Source organism: Gopherus evgoodei, chromosome 22, assembly GCF_007399415.2.
Source record: "Gopherus evgoodei ecotype Sinaloan lineage chromosome 22, rGopEvg1_v1.p, whole genome shotgun sequence".
Taxonomy (NCBI): domain Eukaryota; kingdom Metazoa; phylum Chordata; order Testudines; family Testudinidae; genus Gopherus; species Gopherus evgoodei.
In genome coordinates this window covers 2,502,241-2,525,752 of record NC_044343.1, presented here as the reverse complement: position 1 = coordinate 2,525,752, position 23,512 = coordinate 2,502,241, and the positions used below count along the sequence as shown (strand labels likewise).

The 23,512-nt window shown below is 49.7% G+C and overlaps 2 protein-coding genes across 8 annotated transcripts in view; one reads left to right on the top strand and one right to left on the bottom strand.

The window, feature by feature from the left end:
* The window catches only part of BORCS8 (BLOC-1 related complex subunit 8), a 78,107-nt gene that overhangs the window by 6,089 nt on the left and 48,506 nt on the right, over positions 1-23,512 (top strand). For 2 of the 7 annotated variants that reach the window (XM_030540293.1, XM_030540294.1), the window contains exons 3-5: positions 5,008-5,072; positions 6,179-6,286; positions 7,355-7,442. In XM_030540293.1, coding sequence (XP_030396153.1) covers positions 5,008-5,072; positions 6,179-6,286; positions 7,355-7,397 — 216 coding nt within the window. In that variant the 3' untranslated portion in view covers positions 7,398-7,442. The other 5 variants (XM_030540289.1, XM_030540287.1, XM_030540291.1 and 2 more) reach the window with 4 other exon arrangements.
* Positions 8,450-21,883, bottom strand: TMEM221 (transmembrane protein 221). Its single transcript, XM_030540296.1, has 3 exons — positions 21,597-21,883; positions 12,852-12,937; positions 8,450-10,714 (listed from the first exon to the last, which is right to left on the bottom strand). Exons 1-3 carry the CDS (start codon positions 21,881-21,883, stop codon positions 10,194-10,196), a joined length of 894 nt encoding a protein of 297 aa, XP_030396156.1. The 3' UTR covers positions 8,450-10,193.

Genomic DNA, 23,512 nt, shown 5'->3' with positions numbered 1-23,512 from the left:
CATTCCCTCTTAAGCATCTGAAACCGGCCACTGTCAGAGGACTGGATACTGGACTAGATGGACCATTGGTCTGACCCAGTCTGGCCATCCTTACATGTCTCATAGGGTATGTCTACACTGCAGTCGGAGGTGTGCTTGCAGTGAGCTCCAGTCTAGCTAGCTTGGGTACCAATAACAGTGAAGCAACAGCATCACGGGTTAGCCAGGGAGGATGTCTCCAGGCCCCTGGTGGGCTTGTACTCAGGACGCTAGCCCATGCTGCTACAGCTTCATTGCTGTTGGTACCCAGACTGGCTAGATTAAAGCTCGGCTTGATATGCCTTGGTGTGTTGCAGTCACACCTCCCTTTGCAGTGTAGACATACCCACAAAGGATAATAGTGAGGATCCTTAGAGTATCTGGGGTGACCTGTGGGGCTTGAGAGAATCCACTTCAGTTCCACCCTCCCCCAGATACCTCCTAAATCTTCTGTAGTCTTCATTCTGTATTGAAGATTAGTGTCAGTAGCTCCAGAATCCTGTACATGAGATTCCTTCCCAGATGAGGCATGAATCTCTAGTAATCATGTGATGTCTGCACACTCTGTTATTTCCACTTCTCTGCATTGTTTGCGTCTTGATGTCACTTGAATAATATAGTTCCCCCACTAAATGGGCCTGATTCTGATTTTCCTTGCACCAGGATCATACCACTGACTTCAGGGGGCAGGATGGGGCCTATTGTCTTGGTTTTGTGCTTCTTCAGGTGTTTAAAATAGTTCCTGGGTTTCTGCCTGGTTGTTAATGGCGGCGTGAGGAGGAGAAAGATGGAAAGAGAATTATTCATTGCAGCTGGGACTATGCTGGCTACAGAGGACAGTGAGTGTTCTCTCTGCATCTTCAGCATTGCTTGCCTCCTCCCTGTCCCTCGAGAACTAAGAAGGAATGGTTTATGATAAACAACGCAACATTGTGTTCGCTAACGCACAGTCCTACTTGCTGGGCTCCATTCCCGTGTAGTTCTGTGTAACCCCGCCTCTTACCGAGCTCACTAAAGGACACTGTGTCCTGAGCATTCTTCATGCTACTCAGAACTACAAATCTGTGGTCAGGTTGTTTCTTCTGTTCTTGAGCTTGTACTTGTTTTATTATTCAGCTTCCTGTGGCGCAGTTTCAAACGGGAAAGGGGCTTGGCTATCATCGTTGGGAAAACTTTCAGTTGGGGTAGGGTGGATTCTTTCAGTGTCTTTGCTAGGGCCTGTTGACTTTGTGGCAGGACAGAATAATTTGCACTTGCTGAGGGCGTCAGGCAGGCCGTGCTTCAGGGAAGAGCTGGCCGGTTTTATCTCGCTCCAAACCATGATGGCTTATTGACTTGGTTTTAATTCTTCCAAATTGGTTTTTAAAATCCATTGTTGAAAGGGTCCATTTCAAGTTAATTTAGGCCCCCAAAATTAGGTTCTATGAAAGGAAAAAGGGGTTGGGGAGAGTATGTACGAATATTATTGTTTGCACAGTAGCACCCAGAGGCCCTGACTGAGGTCGGAACCTGTTGTGTTAAATACTGTCCATACTGTATTATGAGTATGAGACAGCCCCCATCCTGCAGATCTTAAATAATGCCTAGCTATTATGTAGCACTTTTTATTGGTAGATCACAATGCCCTTTACAAAGGAGTTATCTTCTGTTATGGAGAGATGAGGCAAAAAATGGTGGGAAACTGAGGCACAGAGCAGGGAGTTGACTTGACCAAGGTCACACAGCAGGTCATTGGCAGAGCTGGGAATAGAACCCAGGTGTTCTGAGTCCCTGTCCAGTGGTCTAACTGCTGCACCGTGCTCTCTCTCAAGAAATATATTGATTGATTGATTGCTTTAATTACTTCTATGAAAAGTTTTTTCTTTTGGCATTGCCCTGTGATGTTAGAAATCTACACACAAAAACCAGACAGTGAAATTCGCTAGAGACAAAAGCGAAACTGACCAGGCTGATTTTACTTTCCAAATTGACATGAAAAAAGTAAATGCAACAGAAATGGTAGAAAGGAAATTAGACCTTTAAAAACTATTTGTCTTCATCTAGCGAAGCATGTTCTCAGCGACCAGCATATAGAAATTTGGTAAAGCATGGTTTGTGTCTTGAGCGTGTCTTCTGGGTGACTTTGAGTGAGATCTCTGCTACTGCAGTGGTTTGTGTTTGTGAAGGATCCTCTCTGGTACAGAGAACTGACTGAATAGCAGACTGAAAAGTCCTGCTTCCTTCTCAGTTCCGTGCCATGTAGCAAAATATCCTGTTACAGAGCAGGCTTTGAGCAGCATAAGTGACGTTGACTGTAGTCCAGATCCTTACCCCCCACTTCTGAAGCTCTCAACTCTCTCTAGGTTGTCTTTGCGTCTCCCATGAAGTAGACTGAGGAATTAGCTCCCAAAGGAAGCAGTGGAAGCCCCATCACTTGAATCCTTTAGAACTGATGGACAAAATGCTAGAAAATCAACTGTAAGGGAAAATTTTGCACAGGTTCGGAAGTGGGTTAGATGAGACTTAATAGGCCTCGTCTGTTCCAGGTCATATGGTTCTCTGGAGATACGGCCTTAGAGATTCCCAGTGGGTTTAAATAGGAATAAACTGTTGGGGGTGATTTGGGAGGAAAGGGTGGTGCAGGAAGAAGGTCACCGCTGTGACTTTCATTGATTTGATTAAAAATAATCTTAAACCTTCATCCATCTAAAGCTCTCCAGGCAGACTTAACACTTCAGTGATAAGATACAGCGAGATGCAGGGCCCAGGGTGCCTTGCTGTGTCTGAGCTGCATTGCTAAGCTCTGCTCCTGCGCTGCACAAAGCCGCCTTTTGGGATTTCCCCTGATCTTTCAGGGGTGTAGAACTCCTTGTTAATTTACTGCTGAGCGACCACAATTCATCATTAGTGCTATTGCATATCATTAGCTTTAGCTATTAAACCCCATGTGATGGGTGCCCTGGGAATTCTGAGAGAGGATGTCCTGAAAAGATTAAAAAGACAGGCGCACAGCGGAAAGGCTTTTTCCTAATTAAGAACATGAAAGCCCCAGGAAGTGGCGAGAATGCTGGGAATGGACATCGTGGCCTGGCCTCAGATACAAGACAAGGTTGGAAATCTACTAGTGCTAGGGAACACTGGGGCCAAAGTCTCTGGAACTTTGTAATTTCCTCCATCCGTCTCCCAGCCTCTACCTCAGCCACTGTTTCAGCCCAGCCCAGCTCTGTCACCTTTTACTCTTACTCTGTTGGCTCTCACAAGTAACTAGAACAGAGCTGAGAGCAGTGTGGAGCCGGGTTAGTACTTGAACTGACCATCTTCAAGGAGCAACTACCTGCTGCAGAAACAGTGTTGGGGATTTTTTTACTGGGGTACTCTTCCCTTCGAGTCAGTAGTGAGCCTGTGTCCCAGAGTGGTGCTAAGCAGCACGGTGCTGCCAGTTTGGAGTGAGAGCCATTGTGATTACTAGTGATCATTCACGATCCCCTGGCACTTTTTGCAGAGACAAGAGTTTGTTGGGTAACATTTTCAATGGTGTCTAAATGACTTAGGCACGTCTGTAATTTTTACAAATTAAGCCTACAAATTCTGGCCAAATTTAAGTATGGATCATTTCCATCTTCCCCCTTTCACTAAATTCATCTGCCTTTTCATTGTGATCTGCTTTTTTCACTTTCGGTTCTTGTCTGTTCCATAATGTTGCTGTGTGCTGTTATGTCCCACACCAGAGTTGCAGCTTATCAGATTTGCATGAAGTGATCCTATGCATGGTTTGTGTAGCACTTACTTAGCCCTTGAGATGAAATGCACTATAGGAACGTGCATTATTATTATTAATAGTATTAGTCATTATTTATGCTCTGGCTCTGAGTGCACTGGGATTTCTTAACAGACTGGAGGATGGAAAAGTCTGTTTGCAAGCAGGTTGTAAAAATGTTCACCAGAACAATTCCTATGAGATTCCTGAATTGTGAAAGAAGCTGATTGTCTGTTTTTCTCTTGGGGCTCTGGATTGGAGTTGATGGGAACCGAGTCAGCTCTAATGGTAGCTGCACCAGCTGGAATGGACGTACCACCTGTGTGGAATGCTTTGGAACTTCTAGACAATCAGTAGCATTCGCTTTAGCAGCTCATTGGTATGACCCTGCCTCACCTTGGCTCTCAGTTGTGTCATGGATGCATTCACGGCCAAGAGAAATTTTGCCAGATTGTGCAAAGTATTTAGCTCCAGGCAGAAGCGGCTTTTTAAAACAAAACCAGTGCACTCTTAATCTGAGAATGGCTCTCAGAAAAAGCCCCAGAGGTGACGCTAGCCTTTAAAATGGGAGAGGGACTCATAATGCAATGCCCAGCAAAAAGCAGCAGAACCCAAAGGTTGAAGTGATGTGGGATTCATGTTCTTAATGTGCACAACATTTACTGTAACCTCAGCTTTGAATTCGGCCTACCTGCTGTCAGTTCCCAGCTAGAATCAATGAGAACTTGAGGCTGTGAGAGACGGGGACAGGGAAGCCTACAAGGAAGGCAACATCTGGCTGTTGGATGTTGCAGGGGATGGCAGCGAATTAAATGCTACACTGAATTAAAGACCTATGTGTGGTATGTATCATTGGCTGAGCAGTGTGTTTCCAGTCGAGCCTCACTAATGATATGCTCTTACCTGCTCTGTAGCACTTTACAAGGAAGGAAAAGAGCATTTTACGTATAGGGAAACTGACGCCTAGAGAGGAAACATGACTTGCCCAAGATCACTCAGCATGTCAGTAACACAGCTGGGAGCAGAACTGCCAAACTGCTACTCTAACCACTGAACTGCACTGTCTCCTTGCTAGACCACAGGTGGCCATTTCTTCAGGTGTTCCATATGCTTACGTAGCATGTCAGTGAATGGGCTGCATTTGGTGCTAGTTGTGTGTGTGATGTGGGTGGTATGTCTGTCTAGTACATAGGGGTGCCTTCACTTTTCATGACAAGAAGTTTCATTCTGTGTTCCCCCTGGTCTGCTTTCAGGCTGATATGCAGAGCTGGGAGGAGCAGAGTCAAGGAGCCATCTATACCGTGGAGTACGCCTGCAGGTACGGCAGGGTGCTGGGAGAGCGCTGAAGTTTGCATTTCTCTGGGACAACCACCTTCCCTTTTTAAAACCGTGGTAAATCAAAGGAGCTAGCAAGGAGGCTCAGTTTGTTCTCTCTCCCCCTCCCCCGGTGATTTCACAGTAGAGGTGTGTTTTCACCCCCGTTTCAGCTCACTGTGGTGCCCAAGGTATTCCATGCTCCTGCTGGTCAGTGACGAGAAGCTGGGTTCATTATTTTGGGGGTCAGTTGCTTGGCTCAATGATTGAGCCTTTGAGGGGAGGGGTAGTATTTTAAGAACTAAATGTAGCTCCTGTTTTCAAACCTGGCAGGTCAAAGCCAGGCACCTGCACACATGGTTCCTTCGATAAAGGGGGCCTGCCTTCCAGAGAGGGTGAGCACCCTCAACTCTTCCTGGCATTAATGGGAGCTGTGGTTGCTCAGCACCTTTCCAAATCCAGCCACTAGTATTTAGGAGCCTAATTATGGATTCACTTTAGGCACCTCGACTTGGACATTTTGGCCTCTGATTTAAAATCCAGTCAACGCCAAACGCTTCCATTTATGGACGTTGCTTGGATGCTCTCACACACAAGATTGTGTAAGAGCTTCCTGCCCCCTACCCCACCAGCACAAGGCCCAGTTCATCCTTCCCATCCCAGGTGCCCAGGGGAGCCATTTGCACCACTGCAAAGTAAGTGTCCTGGAGCAGAAATCAGAGTGGAAGCAGTTTGCACTCGCTTGGCACTGGTGTGGGTTCAGGGCAGTGATGAACTGAGCCACAACTGGCACTGACTGGCCCCATCTCAGCAGAGAGTCAGACCTGAGGCACGCTGACAGCTGGCACGGCTCTCTGAAATGTTACTGTCAGGTCTAGTTCTTTTCATTGAGTCTGATGCAGCCATTCTTCCTCGGCCGTTGAGGGCAATACAGACCTGCCAGTCTCTCCCAAGAAATCCACCCTTTAGCTAGTGTTTGAAGATGCAAAATGGCAAATGTAGCTGTAAATCCTCCTTAGCCATCCCCTCCCTGGCGTGCATATATATTCTAAACCAGTGAAGCCCTCAAAGGTATTAACTGCATCCCCTGTTCCACCTGGTCTGTTTCAGCGCCATAAAGAACATGCTGGACAGCAGTGTGTATTTTGAGAGCATCGACAGGCTGCTCAAGCATGCCATCGCTGTGAAGGACCGGCTGAATTCCGCTCAGGGCCGCAGGTAGCTCGGGAGTCTGACCCCCTGAATTCTGATAACTGCCCTACCGCTTTATAGGAATGATTGTTCTGTGACTGCTGAAGGCTTCACTGGCTGTTATTCTGCAAACCACAGACAAGCCAAGCAGTTACACTCGTAATGTGACTCTGGGCTATTATTTAAAAGAATAAGCTCCTTGCCTTGCGGTGAAACTCTGGTTCACTTTACTTTGGGAAGAAAAGCCTCTTGTTTACAATGTTTCCTGCAAAATAACTTATTTCCCTATGTTTAAAGAAGGGAGGAGGGTACTTTTTGGCTAATATGTAGCATTTTTGTGCAGTGTTAAATATATTTGTAGCATGGCGAGGACCACAATAATAAAAGAATGTTTTAGTGCTGAGGACAGGAGTGTCTGACTAAGCAGGGTCCCCGCCTGGATGGGAGACTGTTCACTAGGTCATTTGCGGGGCTCTGTCTGTGGATGGGATTTTACACTGGTCAGTGTAGCTGGAGGGTGCATTTTGCTGTGTAGCACAAGGAAAGCAACTCCAGCATCTGCCAATAGATGAGCTGAGTCTAATATATTCAATCCATCGCCCCAAGAGCCTTAATGGCATGAATGTCAGGGGTGTTGTGGGAATGAAACTCACAAATGCTGTTCCATAAACCCAACAGCCTTGAATTTCCTGTTGTGAGCACATGGCACAGAACTGGGCATTCTGCCTACTTTAGCCAAGTGACTTTCTGTACTTGGTGTTTTTGGCTATGAGCTCTCCTATTTTGCCATGTTGCTGACTTGCCTGAGGCTATGTCTAATTTGCACACAGTGGAACAAATTCCAACAGCTCTTGGAAGTGAGGCCACAGAGACTGTGGGTCTTGACATCCCAGGAGGCAGGTATAGGGGCCATATAGCCTCCATTGGCTACCCCCTTCGTATTAAAGATGGACGTGTCCAATGGCCACACTTGCCCCTATGCTGCACATGGAGGGCTCCAGGCTTAGAGGCTGTAGGTGGGGAAGCCCTGGTGCTTCACACTCCCATGGATACTGTTGTCCTTATCTCCTGGTGGATGTGATTGTTTTCTTACAGCACCGCTGCCCTGCAAGCCCCGAATCCACCAGCCAGTTCCTGATTTCAGACCAGACTGGCCTTCCTCTGCCTTTTTCATCCTGCCCAGGTCAGTGATCTCTTTGGCCAGATGGAAGGGCGAGAAATCTTCCACCCTTAAACTTTCTGGTCAGTCTGTGTGAGGTAGCTTAGAAGAATATTGCCCTTTAAACGGAAAGACACTGCAGCAAAGTGCAGTGATGTTGACTATCTCGGTGGGAAGTGGTGGTTAATTTTGGAATGCACATGTCCCAGATCCTCAAAGGTAGTTGGGTGCCCCAGAGACCTTCTTTAGACACATAAAGAAGTGGGATGGGAAAAGGCCTGCACGCAGCTTGGCAGTTGGAAAGGGGTGTCGCTTATGTTTTGTTTTTTCATTGGAGCGACAACTTCATGTTTCTTTCCATTAGAAAGGAATTTAACAAGCAGGTGGTTTTCCCAGGGCTGGGAAGAAAGGGGCCTAAGGGGGTTTGAGATCAGAAAACAGGTTGTTAGCCTGGCATTTCCCGAGAGTGGTGAATAACCCCGCACAATGACACCCCACTTTAAAGAGAGAATCTCTGTATTTTAGCCATTGCTGTGTGCTCAGGAACACAGCCGTGTTTTAATAGCGTGATGCTCAAGGTTTGTTAATCCAGCAATGTGGTCTCCATCTTCACTCGCTCTCTGCAATGCCGCACCCATTGCTGTCCTAAAGCTAGCACACGAGTAACACAGCCAAGAGTCAGAATACATCAATCACACTGCTGCTTTGGGGAGCCTGGAAGAAACCTTGCAGATGGCAGGGCAGGAAACATGGTTTTAAAAAACCCTGATTTTACTTATTGCCAGTTCACTGTGCTCGGACTCCTGGTATAAAACACATGGAAATCAATGCCTTGCTTGGAGACAGGTTTCAGAGCGGCAACTGTTAGTCTGTAGCAGCAAAAACAACGAGGAGTCCTGAATAAAGACTGGGAGTGGTTGGGTCATTACAAAACCTAAACCTAATTTCTCCAATACTAATTTCCCTCTACTGTTACTCACATCTTCTTGTCAACTGTCTGAAATGGGCCACTCTCATTACCACTTCAAAAGTTATTTTTCCTCCCTTGGTCTCCTGCTGTCAATTGAATTGTCTCGTTAGAGTGACCTCACACTTGGGAAGGCAACTCACATCTTTTCATGTATTTATACCTGCTCCTGTATGTCCCACTTCATGCAACTGATGAAGTGAGTTCTAGCCTACGAAAGCTTATGCCCAAATAAATTTGTTAGTCTCGAAGGTGCCACAGGGACTCCTCGTTGGGTTTGGAAATCAGTGGAGTTCTAACAGGGAAAGTCACACAATGGTGAATCAGACTTCGTTTAAAGAACTGGGTGTGTCTCAAAGTAACCAGCACCATCTGTTGTATTTTTATTTCCTATTGTGCATTTCTCTCTCTCGTACTAACCGCGCAGTTGCACCAAACAGGGCTCTTGTTTCACCTGCTCCAGCCCCGTCAATCCTAGCCCAGGCTGTATAACCACCAATCTCCTGGCAGCCCCCACTGCACTGTCACCAGGATTATCCTTTTCAGTGGGGAAACCAGCAGTAGGGCCAGGTGAACAAAGATCTTGTTTCCTTGCAAATGCCCTTTGTAGGCAATTAAAGACCAAGGAAAAGTGAATACAAAGGCTGGTGTTTACATGCAGGGCCGTGTTTCTGGCAGGAAGCAGCTGCCAGTGTTCAGGCACAGCGGTTCATGCTGGAGCAAAGGTTTTGCCACAGGAAGTGATCTTGTTGACTGAGTTGTGTCTGTGCCCAGTCCTGGAGATAAGGAACGTTGGGCAAGGTAAGGTCAGTGAGCAGCAGCCCCCCCACCCCCACCTTCCAACCTCCTCTCTCTCAATCTAACTCTCCAGCTGCATCTTCTTTTACCCCTCCCAGCAGTGCCTAGTTTTTCCTCTCCGAGTGGAAGCAATCTCTGCTTCACCATAACATACAGCAGCTGTGTTGAGGAGCGAGTCTTCCATGTGAACTGTCTAAACCGCCATAGCGCTAGCTAAGGAATAACGGGAGCAGGCTGGAGAGGGACCAGCAAGGACAAACCCTTGGAGTGCAGAGGGGAACTGGGCTGCGGGAGAAGGCAGCACACAGGATGGCCGCTCTCCTATGGCTGATACTGGCTGTTGTTTTTTTGCCCTCTTCTGACACGCAACTAATGGCATTTTGCCGTGCGGAGCCAGTTCCCGTCTGCTCCTCCCAGCTCACGCCGACCCGGCAGGGAAGGGGTGATGGGGACTTTGAAGTGCAGCTCTAATCAGACAAGTGACTCTACCACTCACCCCACCCTCTTTCCTGCAGTTTGATGACTCTCCGTCCTGCAGAGCTGTCATGGCCCCAGTTCTGTCTCCTGCATCACCTGAGTTTCCAGGGTAGGATCTTTACTCACAGGAGGGCGATGCAAGAGGCAGAATGCAGCAGGCTGTAGTTTTTCCAGAGCCACCTTTCCAGCTCTAATTGCCTGCTACGATCATTAAACTGGTTAACGGCAGCCCCAGCCCAGCTAGGAGGGAGGTCTGATATAATCCTCCAGGCTTCAGGAGGAGTAAGATACAATTATAAAACTCTGCACCCTTCTCAAGCCCCTCCATCTCAGTGCAGTCGGGGCAGGAGGGACACCAAGTCCCTTTTATTTGGGTGGGACAGTAGATTTCCCCTCGCCCAATATCTGGTCGAGCTCCTGGGCAGGTATCTCAGCTGTTCAGTTGGGGACGGAGCAGAGAGTGGCCCATGTTAAGGGCTAAAGGGAAATGCAGATCTTGGCAGTGTTGGGATGAAACGTCCCCACTCCAGCCTTCACACCAAAGTTGAATCCTTCCCAGAGGCTGCTGGCTTCCGTGACAAAATATTCCTCATCTCCTGGGTGACGCTGTTCCAGGGCTTGCCCTCTACCTGCAGCAGGCCTGGCTCTGCCGACAGCGTCCTGTGTGTCCGGGGCAGGTTGCAGCTGTCCTTCTCAGCCAGTGGCCTATGGCGTCCTGGCAAGGTGAAGCTGCCTCTGGCTGGTGAGGTAAGGTGGGGCTTCTGCTCTATGTATGGTGGGTAGGAGAACTCTCGGTGGATCTCTGGCCGCGGGCGGGCTGCAGCCACGTTCTTGCTGTTGTTGAGATCACTAGCCGGGGTGTCGCTGTGCCGGGCGGAGTCGTTCTCGTAGAGGGTACGGCAGAGCTCGGACTGGCTGCGCCGGGAGGCTTGGGAGGCCCTGATGAAGGCGTGCATCACCATGATCAGCAGGACGATGATCCCGGAGGACAGGATGCAGGCGCTGGTTATTCCAGTCTCAATTCCAAACAGCAGCAGCATGTAGATGGAGAGAGCTGGAGGAGAAGGAGAGCAAGGCAGAGATAAGGCCAGTCGCCTGACACACAAGGAAAATGGGTCCTGGGCCAAGCCCACCTCTTGCGGCTGAGCAAGGGCCGAGCTGTTAGGGAGGGACGTCCAGTTTGGATTGAACATCCCATCTCAATTTGAGCAAAAGCCGTTTCCTTGGCTCTGCAACACTGCAACTGCCTCACAACCTTGATTCCAGACTTCACTTACCCACAGGGCCCATTTCTGGGTGGGGAGAGAGTGTTTTCAAAAGCGCCCAAGTTTCCAGTCCTCAAAGGTATTTAGGTGCCTATCTCCCTTTTGGATCTGGGCCTAAGTGAGTTAGGAACATGAGTCCTGTTTACCTGGGTGCTTTGGAAAACCCCACTCACTGAGGCATGCACAGTACCCGTTCCTGAGGCTTAACCGGTGACTAATCCCTGTGTGCTCCGCTCTCCTGGTCTTGGTGTTTGCTTTTCCTCTGTGCTGCTCTGCTCATTCTTTACCAGCAGCTGGTGTCTGGCTGTGGCCACGCTGCCTGTTAAATAGTTGGATTTAATTTTTTATTTTGAAATCTTAAAGGTGTCTGAGTGCCCCACTCCTGAAAGGGCTCCATTAACAGAGCCACAGCCTGGCCCCTGGAACCTGGCATCCAGCTCATCAGAGATCCAGGAGGGGACTTTCCCTGGGTCTGGGTTATCCCACCCCCACAGCACTCTTACACCTTTCCTTGAAGCAGCTGGCAGCGGCCACAGTTGGAGACGGGAACCTAGATTAGCTGGACCTTGCCTGATCCAGCCTGGCAATTCCTTTGCCCTTAGAGGCAGCGCGAGGGGGATTCTCCGCAGTGCTGGCGCCTGGAGGGAGTCCTGGCTGTGCCACATTGAGCCTCCAAGGTGCCCATCAGTGATGACACTTGCTAGTGAGCTCTCTGCTATTTTCTTGCAGCATTGGATGGCCTGGGTGTCAAGAGAGGACGCTGCCCACACGCCTTGTCTCGGGGAACATGCAGGGATGAGAGCTGCTGACTTCTTTTAAAAGCTTCTGAAGCCAAAGCCACAAGTGACTAGCCACGCATGGTGTATAAAGGCCCAGTGAAGGGCTGTGATCTCCGTGGGCAGATGTCATGGCCCTAGCTAGGGCCCTAGATCCCCCTAGCTCATTGACTAGTCGCCCTGTTTGTGTCAAGCCAAGGGCTGGGTTTTGGGACTTGCCCGTTACAGCTGATCTTCCCTGCCACCCTATGAGAGACTCCAGGGAGAACGGAGGTGTGCTGTCCCCACCAATCTCCGGGAGAAAGCCAGCGCAGCGGAGAGGCATGTGGGGGGGGTGGGGGCTCTGTTTCTTGTGCCTTTGAATCCCTCCCTACCAGGGCTTGTGCTGCAGCTTCTCCTGCATAAAACAAGTTTTTGAGATACTTTAATAAAAACCAGGTCACAATAAAGTCTTTTAAAGCTACTTGCTATTGTCCCTCTCCCCCCACCCCCGAATCCCAAAACATCACAGCCACCTTCTGCGCCTTTCTCAGTGCTATGGCCTCATCAAAGGGAGAAACTGAGGCAGAGAGAAGCTAAGTGTCTTGGCCAAGATTGCACAGCAGGTCCGGCTGTGGCCCCTGTTAGTGCCGGATCTGAGCGCCTCACAACCTCCCATGAGCCAGAACAAGACTCTTATCCCTTCTCTACAGATAGGAAGTGGGGCCCAGAGAGATGAAAACCCAGTTCCTCAAAGGTAGTTAGGCATCTAATCCCCCTTGATCTGGCCTAAGTGACTAGCCCAGGGTCACGCAGGGAGCCTCCGGCACAGCAGGGAATTGAAGCCAGCTGGCCCTAGTCCCGGCACAGCCCTGGCTGGTGTCCTGCTCAGGGGTGGCTGGCTGAAGGGCTCGCTAGAAGATACACTGCAGCCAGGCTGCAAACAGGATTCCAGTCCCACCACTGCAGGAATAAACCTGGACTCAGGAACCTGGTGACATCGGCTTGGAAACAAGCGATCATTGCAGCCTGACCTATAAATAGATGTTAGGCAACCTACAAAGCACCAGGGGAGGCAGGGGCCTGAACACCCTAGATGAAGTGCATGGGGTCTAGCCCACCCCCCGGCGGAATGGGATCCCGGTGCTTGCAGAGAAATGAAAATCCTTGCCTGCTAAATAGATGGAAACACCGCAGCAGAACAAGCCAATGGCAACATGCCGAATCATGCGGCTGTCCAACAGGAACCAGTCAGCTCTGCAAAACAAGAGAGAGAAACACGTCAGTGGGAGGTTTTCAGTGGTAAAATAGAGCAATATCTAGTGATGCCCACTGCCTTGATCCCAGTGCAGTATCGTTTTAATCTGATCAGAGAGATCCATGGCAGAGGCCTTTCCTGGACCTGCAAGGGGATTGACTGTCACCTAGTGACCCTAAGATCTTATATTCGCTGAGTCTCCGTAAAGCAGCGCAGAGCTGCTATGCCAAGGCCCCAGTATTCAAATCGATCTAAGAGACTGGGGTTTGGGTCTAGTTTGATGACCCAGGCTCGGGGTTTCTACACACAGTAAAGCTCCTCAGTCCAAAATCGGGACTTGGGGTGAAAAGTGCATTCGCTACAAGTTCTAGAGTGTCTCAGAGATGCCGAGGTGCGTTTTAAGCCCTAACCTTGCCTCCTAGGGAGCCGAATTCTACCCTCAGCAATGTGCCTGGGGCTGTCTACTCCGGTCTCTTCAGGCGCAGAATGCGGATGTCGCTGGAAGCGTTACGTGTGCAGGGGGAGCCAAGTCCCTAATCCCAGATCTGCTGTGCAGCTCTAAGAGGAGAAGATTGCCTGGGCCGTTGTTCTACTGTGGTGGGGCAAGGTTGTCTCCATTTCAATATCTTTCCTTCCTGTTCCCCCACTCACTGTTTTGTTGGCTGAGAAATGAAAACCAAAGAGAGACAATCCCCAGTTGACAAACGAGCCTATGCTGCGTTCGCTCTTTTTGAGGTTCAGCCAGCCGGCAGGGGGAGCCAAAATTCACCACCACTTTTCCGAACACTGATGATGCAGCTACATAAAAGAAGTGAACAAAGCAGGAGCTTGTTTTTCTCAGCTCTGTAGTTCGGCAAGGAGGGAGATAAACCTAAGGAGGCTGCAAGCTGGAAAAGAGGGAAAAGGCTGGTGGGAGAGAGAAATATTTCAACGATTTTAAAGACTATTGCAAGAAACAAAGAGCAAAGATGATGCATGTTAGTCCATAAGTCCATCGCCCTTTAAAAGCATGAAAGGGTGACGTGCTGCTGCAGTGAACTAAGCAAAGCCAGGTTGCATTTTCATCCTCGGTGCTGAATTGCTTTGCTTAGCTCAGATCCTAGCCGTGTTCATTTAGATGCACATTTTGGAAGGGGTTGGCCTTCTTTTTGAACAGCACATAAAACATCAAAGGTCAGCTCCTATCTAGGCATGTATTCCATGCTCCTCCCGGTAGTGTCTGAGCCCTTCCGCTTGACAGATTCAGCTTGTTCCAGTTGTGACACTGGATGGTTTCTGCGAGTGCAAGACTCCCTTGAGACTGGCCAGCAGCCCTGCCACTAGATGCGAGTGAGCAGGAATTCAGTAGCTGTTCTTGTCCACCCTGCGAAAGCTGCTTGAGAGATTTTGTTCCCTTCATTACAGCTGAGGTGACCTACAGAACCTCAGCGCTCCACTTATGGGACTTCATGGGCCATTATCACCGAAGGAAGCTGGCACGCCAGCCTCTTGTTAATTGTGAGAGCAGAACGTAGTCATGAAAGGAGGTGACACAGTGGGAAAAGGGCACAAAGTGCTGTAGGAGTAAGTGTGGTTAAAGGTTGTGGTTGAAAGATGCTGCAGCACAACCGTCTCTGTAGGAGACAAGGAAAGGATTGTGTAGTTCATCCAGGAGAGAGAGGCGGCGGATTGTGCTCTTGGAATGATTGACACAGGGAGGGGTTGGCAACCCCTGGGGAGCGGCACTCTGTTCTGAGCAGTACACGCACACACATCCTTCTTGGCAATGCGTGTGGTGGCCTGGACACTGAGGAACTGCCCCAGGAGTTGAAGGGCAGTTCAGTCTCCTGCCTCAAAAACTGGTGGCAAAGGGGCCAGTTAGTGCTGATGGCGGCAGTTCTTTTTGTAATGTGGACCTCTGTCCATTGGGAATTGACTTGAGACCTAACAACTCGTGACATGGAAGAGCTGGTCAGCCTATGGTGTGCACCCCTCCTCCCTGTACCCCTCCCCCTCCTCCCCAGTCTGAGAAAGCAGAAGAGTAACAGCTCTGCTTGCATCTGGAGTAACTGCATAAGGAACAAGCGAGAGGGAAGGGACTTTAACTCTGCCCTCTAGCCAGCAGCTGATGAAAGCAGTGATAAGTCCACCTGAGGACCAGCCACCTGATAGGCAACATCACCAGGGCTCTGGCCAGCATGACCAAAATTGCACTATACTTTTCTGCGGAATCTGGCTACCTATGGTTTGCGGGCATGAAAAAGGCAATGGGGGGAAAGCCTCCAAACGCTGTCCCTAGAACGGCCCCTGTAGGGAACAGCCCTTCCCGTGGCTGAGAGGTTACAAGGTGAATGAGATGGAGGCCACATGATCTTTTCTATGCCAAATTCCTGGGATGTCTGGGCCTGCCTAGTGCTGGGAGTTTGCAGTCAGGAGCTGTTAATAGAACTTGGAAAGGCTCCTGCTCCTCATTCATTATCGGGCAAGAGAAGCCACTTTGTTTTATTAATTACATGATTTGGGGGATTAGCAGTGGGGGAGGGGGAACAGCCTTTGTTTAGAGCAGGCTGGGGCTATTGAGCGCGGAGCAGTAATACAGCGTGACAGGCCCAATGTGGGAAAGCCTCCTGCTACGTGAGCAGATCCCCTAATGAAACCAGAGCCCCGGCTCCTCTTGGGGGATAGGGCTGTCCCCCAGAGATGGGGATGGGCAGGATGAAAACACAAGCTTCAACATGGGGAGACAATAGCAAATCGCATGTCAATGGGGGTGGAGGGGCTGAGAGAATTAACCCTTCATGGGCTGGAATTTTTAGACCATAACAGCACTTTCCACTTTAGGATCTCAAAGCAATTTGTAAACAAACGTTATTTGAGTGTCATAACCCTGCCCCCCCCCCATAGGGGTATAACCCCCGCATTAGAGATGGGGAGACTGAAGCACAGAGAAGTGACGTGACTTGCTCAGGATCACCCAGCAAGAGTGGCAGAGAGAACAGGACCCAGGAGTCCTGATTCCAAGACCCCTGCTCTAACCACACTGCCTCCCATCAGTCCTCCAGTCCACTCAGCTCTCAAGGGACGCCCATGCCCTCAGCAGCAGAAGGGTGAAGCAATAACAGACTCTCACCTTGCTTAAGAAGTGCGGGGTTGCGGGGGAAAGCTAATTTAGGACAAACTATTTAAGTCAAATTGGTTGTGGGGGGCTTTCCTGGAGCCTGGCCCAGCGTCAGCAAGGTGCATGGCCCAAGCACTGGGATTGGATTGGAGGATGGATCTAAATCCCAGGTCACCACCTCTGGTGCATTGGCTTCAGCTGTCTCATAGGTGGGAAGCCCTTTGCTGAATGGCATCATCATAGCCCAGCCTCCCCCCCCCCCGTTCTTTTGCCCTCATGGGCTCAGAATAAATTACTGACAATGAAAACAACCTGGGACATTCTCAACTTTTACAGAGGGAAATCCAGAACCTTTCTGTAATCTGGTGTTAGGAGCAGGCTGGGTCCAGCTAGAAGGGTCACAGAAACATCCTCTGAATTTCCTCAGCCCTTTGAATTTCAGAGCTCTTTAGTAATATCAGTTAATTAAGTCTCTCATCCCACTTGTGAGACAGAGAGTTACTGTCCCTGTTCCACAAACGGGGAAACTGAGGCACAAAGAGGTGAAGAATCTTGCTCCAGGGCCACAGGGTGATTCAGTGGCAGGGCTAAAAATAGAACCCAGGAGTCCTGATTCCCAGTTTGCTGAGCTCGGATGGGTCTGTGCAGCTTGGATCTGTTTCATTTCCCCTCACAGCAAGACCACAGTCTGCAGCTGAAGAGAATTATTCTGCCCCGGGGGGACATGGGATCAGGTGAGTGCCCTGATTCCATTGTCTGAGGTCCTGCCTTTAGATGCTTAACCCTGTGCAAGATGCACCTGCAGTTAGCTAGGGCTGCCCTCCCCTCACAGCTCTTCCTGAGCAGTTGCACTCGGTCTCCCCTATGCAGAAACAAGGCAGAGAGCTATGGCTGGCAAGCTCAGAGCTTAACAAGGAACAGCAACTGGAGCAATTGGGACTGGAGCTGGTGAGGGGTAGGAGAACTCCCCCTTCCCCCCGTTGCTCCAGCAGGGTTCAGACGGCAACAGTGGGACAACAGGCAGTCTGTGTCACCAGAATGGCCTGTGACTGCAGCAAACCAACCAAATGGGGTGGTGAGGTACCAGCTCTGCTCAGACCCAAAAGCTCTTGCCTACTGTGCCCAAGACATGAGCAGCTGTGTGTAGTCCTGCTTCCTTCTCCCACCAGCACACTAGATACAGACTCATCCTGGTAGCCGGTGCTGGGTTCCGATGACCCTGCAACCATCTCTCTCTCACTTTAATGGGAGCTGTTTGCACTAGGCTGTACACTTTACTGGTAGCCCTACAATAAAGACGTGATTCTTCTGGAGCATCCAGAGATCTTCACAAACAGGAATTAACTGAACCTTGCCACATGTGTGGGAGGAAGCTGATAGGGTTCTTTAGCTTTCTGAGATGAGGCCCAGAAAGGGGACGTAACTTGCCCAGGGTCGCGCAGTCAGTCAGTGGCAGAGCTGGGAGTAGAACCCAGGAGTCCTGAGTCTCCATCTCCTCTACCCACTAGTGACATTCGATCCCTATAAGCAAGGATCAAATTGCTTCAGGAACATTTTAGTGTGATTAATAGATTTTAAAGCCAGAAGGGACTGCTAGGATCATTGAGTCTGGCCTCCTGACAGCACAGGCCAGAGAATTTCACTCATCACACTTTTTTTTGCATCAGGCCTATAACTGCTGGTTGAGCTAGAGCATCTGTTTTAGAAAGGCAGCCAATCCCCAAGTCATGGAGACTCCACCACATCTGGAGGTGTAGGGAAGCTGTTTCAATGGTTCAGTGAAGGTCAGATAAGAAATAAGGGGCTTCATCTGCAGCAAGGGAGATTTGGGTTAGATAATAGGACAAACTTTCTAGCTATGAAGGTAGTTAAACTCTGAAACAGGCTTCCGAGGGAGATTGTGGAATCTCTGTCATTGGAGATTTTTTAGAATAGGTTGGACAAACACTTGTCACTGGATGGTCTCGGGTTACTTGGTTCTGCCTCAGTGCAGGGGGTTGGACGTGATGATCTCTCGAGGCCCCTTCCAGGCCGACATTTGTATGTTTCTAAGATTACCCACACTGTACAAATTGGGCACCTTATTCCTAGTCTGAAGTTATCTAGCTTCAGCTTCCAGCCATTGGATCTTGTTCTGCCTTTGCTAGAGTCAAGACCCTTCTGCTATCAGAAATCTTCCCATTATAGATTCTGATCAAGTCACCTCAACCTCCTCTTTGGTAAACTGGACTTCTTTTGTCTCTCTCTGTGAGGCAGGTTTTCTAGACCTCGTATTGTTCTTGTAGCTCTTTTCTGAACCCTTTCCAACTTTCTCCCTAAAGAGTGGACATCAGAACCGCTCTTGTCAATGCCGTACCCAAGGGTAAGAACATCTGCCTACATCCACTCAACATTGTCGTGCGTTTCCATTCTAGGACTGTACTTGCTCTCCTAGCCACCACATTGCATTGCAAGCTCATGTTCAGCTGGTTATTTGCCCCGACCTCTGAATCCATTAACGAATCACCGCTTTTCAAAATACAGCCGCCAATCCTGGAAGTGTGACCTGCATTCTCCACACCTAGATGCATGCCCTTGCATTTAGCTATCTAATTAGCTGATTGACCTGTTCCAGTTTTAATGGGGGATTTCAAAGGTGAATTGCAGAGCTTCGAAAATAAATAAAACTTTTAAGATCTGAACTCAGTATTAGGTGCTGGGTCAAATTTACAGTTGGTCGGGAATTTTGCCATCAGTGATTTTTCCAGTGGAAAAGTGGTTGATGTAAAATCAGACTTTTCAACAGGAAAATTTTGGTTTTGCAGAAGTTATTCAGTTTTCTGTTGGGAAAGTCAAATTAAGTTTTGGTTTGGGTTGGTTGGACCCAAACTGAAATATGTTTGGATTGTTGAACTCACCCAAAATGTTTAGTTTTTCATCAGTTCAACATTAAACTCTACTTCCCTGTTGTGCATTTTGCCATATACAAGTTGTAATTTGGGTCCCATTGTTTGCTATGGGCTGGACTCCCTGGTCCAACTACATATTCCACAATGCGATGCAGGTTTCCCTCCAACTCATCAGTATGATCCAGCACAAGTCATGTGGCTGCAGGCGCAGGCTGGGAGATGTAATCTAGCAAGGGAGCCTGGCCCACAGGGCAGAGTGGAGCCATGTGGCTTCTGAACTACAACTCCCATGAGGCAATGTGCCCCCACAAGGAAATGAAGTTTAACATTCAACAGACTCCAGGTGTAACAATCCACAACAAAACATTTTGATTCGAGAAATGTCAGTGTTTCATTTTGATCGGAAAGGCCAAAACAAAATATTTTGTCATTTTCAAATTGACCTTTTTTGAAATTCTTCATTCCATGAAAAATGTAGATATTTAACATTTTGTGTCGCTGTAGGATGAAAACAAAATGTTGAAATATTGGAATTTCCCGCAGGATGGAAATTCTTAATTTCACTCAGCTCTAGTCCAATTGATCCCTAGTGTGAATCCACTGAAGTCCGTGGTGTTAGTTACACCGAGAGGCCTGTACGTGCGGACGTCATCTGACCTTGATAAATTTTCAAACCAAATATTTGCAAATCGCTTTCCCTTTTCACTTCCCACCCAAGGTGAGGTGCGTGTGTTTGGCCCTAACCAGCCCTGCATCAGCCATGCAGGGGACGCAGTGAACCCAGGCAGGCAGTGTTCAGACATGGTTTTGCAGGTGTAAATGTGCTGGCAGTTATTAAGTCAACATGTGTCTCTGGGTTAATGATTTGGGGTCTTGCGTCGTATTCCTGTGCAGGTCACCTTTAAAAACACCCAGACACCAATCAAGAGAATCCAGCTTGCCAATTCCTAAAAGTAGGAGGGGCAGGGGGACGACTTGTAAGCACTGCAAAGAAGAACAGAATTTTGGGCCAGATCTCTAGCTGGGGTAAACAGATGCAGGATCTGGCCAGCTGGCCTTCTTTTCTGACTTTGCACTTCCTATTATAGAATCTGCTAAGTATCTGGGATGCTAATGAATTGCAGCGTTAGTTGTGGGTGTGAGGTGTGGGGAGGAGGAGGGATATTCACCCTAAAATATCTTCTGTGTCAGTGGTTTTGAAGCTGTGGTGCCCGGAGAGCTGGCTGGGCTCCCTCATTGTCCAGCTGCTTCTACAGGTGCCTAGGCTCTTGACTGCGAGTGAGCCAGCCACAGCAGCTAGAAACACAGAAGAGGAGCAAAAGTGAGCCACTGCTAGCAGTCAGTGGGCCTGGGACGACCAGCCAGGACTCCTGGGTTCTCTGCCACTGGCTCACTCTGTGACCTCAGGCCATGCCAGTTAATCTTGGTGCCTCCGTTTCCCTGCAAAACAAATCTAATAGCATTTAAGGTCTTGGATGCCTCGGTTCACGGATGTGCTAAAAGTGCTGTGAGCTCCTCCAGTGAAAAGCACTATAGAAGGTTAAAATAGCCAGTGCTCAGCTAATGTATTGCCCCCCTCCCGCAGTCTACCAGGGATGGACTGTGTGTGCTAATGTCTCCTCTAGCTTCCTGCTGATGCTCCAGTGCTGTATCTCTCAGGCAAGCATTGCTGGCTAAAGACTGGATTACATATTTCGAGCTAGATCCTCAGCTGGTTTCAGTTGGCATCCCTCCACTGAAGTCAACGGAGTGACACTAATGTGCACCAGCTGAGCATCTGGCCCTGGGTATTTATGCAAGTGTTGGGGGAGTTAAATACTGTGTTAATGTAACCAGATGTAAAGGCAGCTGTACATTTGCTCTGGTAGTCAATAAAAGTGGCTAAGCACAAATACACACACATGAAATTAAATCAGTTAGAGTCCACAGCCAGACACTCAGAAGATGAATGTTGGCATAGTCAGGTAGCTAATAATGATGCTAAGCAATGTAGTTCATCCAGGAGCTTTTCTGGCCCCCATCTCTATGCATGCCTATAAGGCAGAGCAGAGCTGGGATCCCCATTATAAAATGGGGAAACCGAGGCAGAGCTCCAGTGATTTGCCCAGGGTGTCAGTGTCAGAACAGGGAGTTGGAACCCAGGTCTCCTGAGCCCTGGGCCAGGGAATGGGAACTGCATGGGTGGATTGTGGGCGAGTGGGAGACAGCAGGGTCCCAGGCCTGGCAGTGCTCAGCTGAAAGGGCTCTTGGTGGGACTTTGCACCATGCAGGAGTTGCATGAACTGCAGAGGAGGTTGGTGCAATGGCTGGAGGGGGCAGATCTCCCATTAATCCTTGCCAAGGGAGGTCTGGAACTTATTTGAGTCCTCCTGCCCCTCCTCTCTGCACACTTATCCCGGGCAATCTGGGAGCCTTTAAACAGTCCTCAGCAGGTCAGCTCCTCCAGGGGTTCCACATGCAGAGTTCCCCGGGGGCAGGGGGCTGGCACGGGGAGAGTGACCATGCAGACCCCAGACCCTCGAGCGCCAGGGGTTCAATTCCTCCGGGAGCCACAGGCTCTGTGCACAGGGTTCCCCCGGCAGGGGACAGAGCCCTGGGGCCTGGACCCAAGATGCTCCCCGCCCCCCTGGATCCTGCGATGCGCCCCAGCCAGGGCCATCCTCCCCTGCTCACCTGTCCGGCTCCGCGGCTCCCCGGCACGCCTCGGCGCTGAAGTAGCTGTGCAGCAGGCAGAGCAGGAGGCAGCTGATGTTGAGCACCAGGCACAGGGCGGCCAGCACGGCCGAGACCGGCAGCAGCACACCCGCCACCCGCTCCGAGACGGCGCTGGGGGGGCCGGCCTGGGCCCGGCCTGCCTGGAGCTGGAAGATGAGGATGGAGGCGAGCACCGCCATGAGGGCCGCCAGCGTGCCGAAGAGCAGCAGCATGGCCAGGGAGCGCTGGGTGTAGGGGGAGGGCATCGCGGGGAGCAGAGCTGGGGGTTCGGGGGGGCGGATAAAAGAGGCTCCCAAAAAGTTGTGCTAAACTTTCTGCTCCCTGCTAGCCCCCTGCCTCTCCCCGAGCCGAGCCGCGGGGACCGGAGAGCGCCGGCTGCAGAGCCCGGAGCTGTCCCGGGAGGAGCTGGGCTGAGCTGGGTCTCACCCGCCAGAGGAGCCCGATGGTGCTAATCGCACACTGGAGCTTGTCTCTCGCCGGCGCACACCTCTGCCCACGTGATGTTTCTATTAATTAGGGATTTCAAACTTTCCTGGCGATGGAGCTAAGCGCCCTGCGCAAAGGAGGCGTTTTCTCCAGCCCGGGAGCGAGGGCTGCCTGCCCCTCCTTGTGGGCAGTTTGCGTCTGCTCAATTTCACTCCAAGTCTGCCCAGCACAGCTAGCTGCCTGGAAAGAAAAGCTGGTGTTTTCAAGGGGGACCTGGACAGAATCTGTGTTGAAAGATCCAGCTAGCTCTGCACTTCCCCTCTCTGCCTTTTAATTTTGTTTCAATCCAGCCAGGATACAGCTGTTGGTGAAAATCTGTTTTGCAGAAAGGTTTGTTTGTTTCCTTAAAAAAAGGAATAAGGCTGGAATGTTCTTGATGGGCCCTTTCATTTTGGGACCCAGTATCTGCTCTCAGTTACCCCACTTTTACAGTGCTGTAGTCCTGTCCAGTTTAGCCGAGTCACTTCTGTTTGACAGCAGCGTCACAGACAGCAGAACAGAGCCCTTCGTTTGTAAAAAGCAAGGGCCAGATTCAGAGCTGATGTAAATCAGCATAACTCTGGAAAGAGGTATGTTGATTTACACCAACTACGAATCTTGTGCCAAACTCCTACAGGCTCTTGATCCAAAACTCATTGAAGTCCAGGAAAAGTTTCCCATTGATTTCAACAGGCTTTGGATCAGGTCTCGTAGATTAGGATTTGGCACCTATTTAGCCCGTGCACTGGGCTCTTCCACAAATCCGGCTCTTGGTGGCTCAGTGGGAGCTGCTGAGTGCGGAGCTCTTGAAAACCTGGCCTTGGAGGAGCAGAGTCTTCAACGGAGCCCTATGGTTTGTTCCTGACTAGTGAAGAAGAATTCGGACCTGGTTCACCAGGAGTAACTCCATTAAAGTCAGTGGAGTCCCATTGGTCTAAGGTCAGACTCAGGCCCAGAGCCTTTCATGTAATTTAGCCAGAAGGCAGCATCAAGAACCTTTGGCCTGTAGGAATTGAGGTCAGTGTTACCTTTGGTTGGTTTGTTTGATCTATAATGGGCCGGATCCTTAGGAGGATAAATCGGGAAAGATCTGTTGGCTTCACGAGAGCAATGTGGATTTGCATCAGCTGAGGACCCATGTGCCTTTCTGTGTTGAAGTGGGAGGAGAGAGATGATATTCGGCTGTCCAGGCTGCCACTTGGACCTGTGCTGCCTGCACAGTGGCATCTCCAGCTCCTCTCTTCCTCTCATGTTCTTCTCGTGTGGCTCTTTGCGCAGCCCTTAAGCTTCTCTCCGAAGTCTCATCTTGTCCACACTTTTCCCCTACTGTTCCCATGGCGACTCAGCTAACCCTGACTTCCTGTACGGTGAGAAAATGCTCAAGTTCATCAAGGACTTGGATCAGCCCC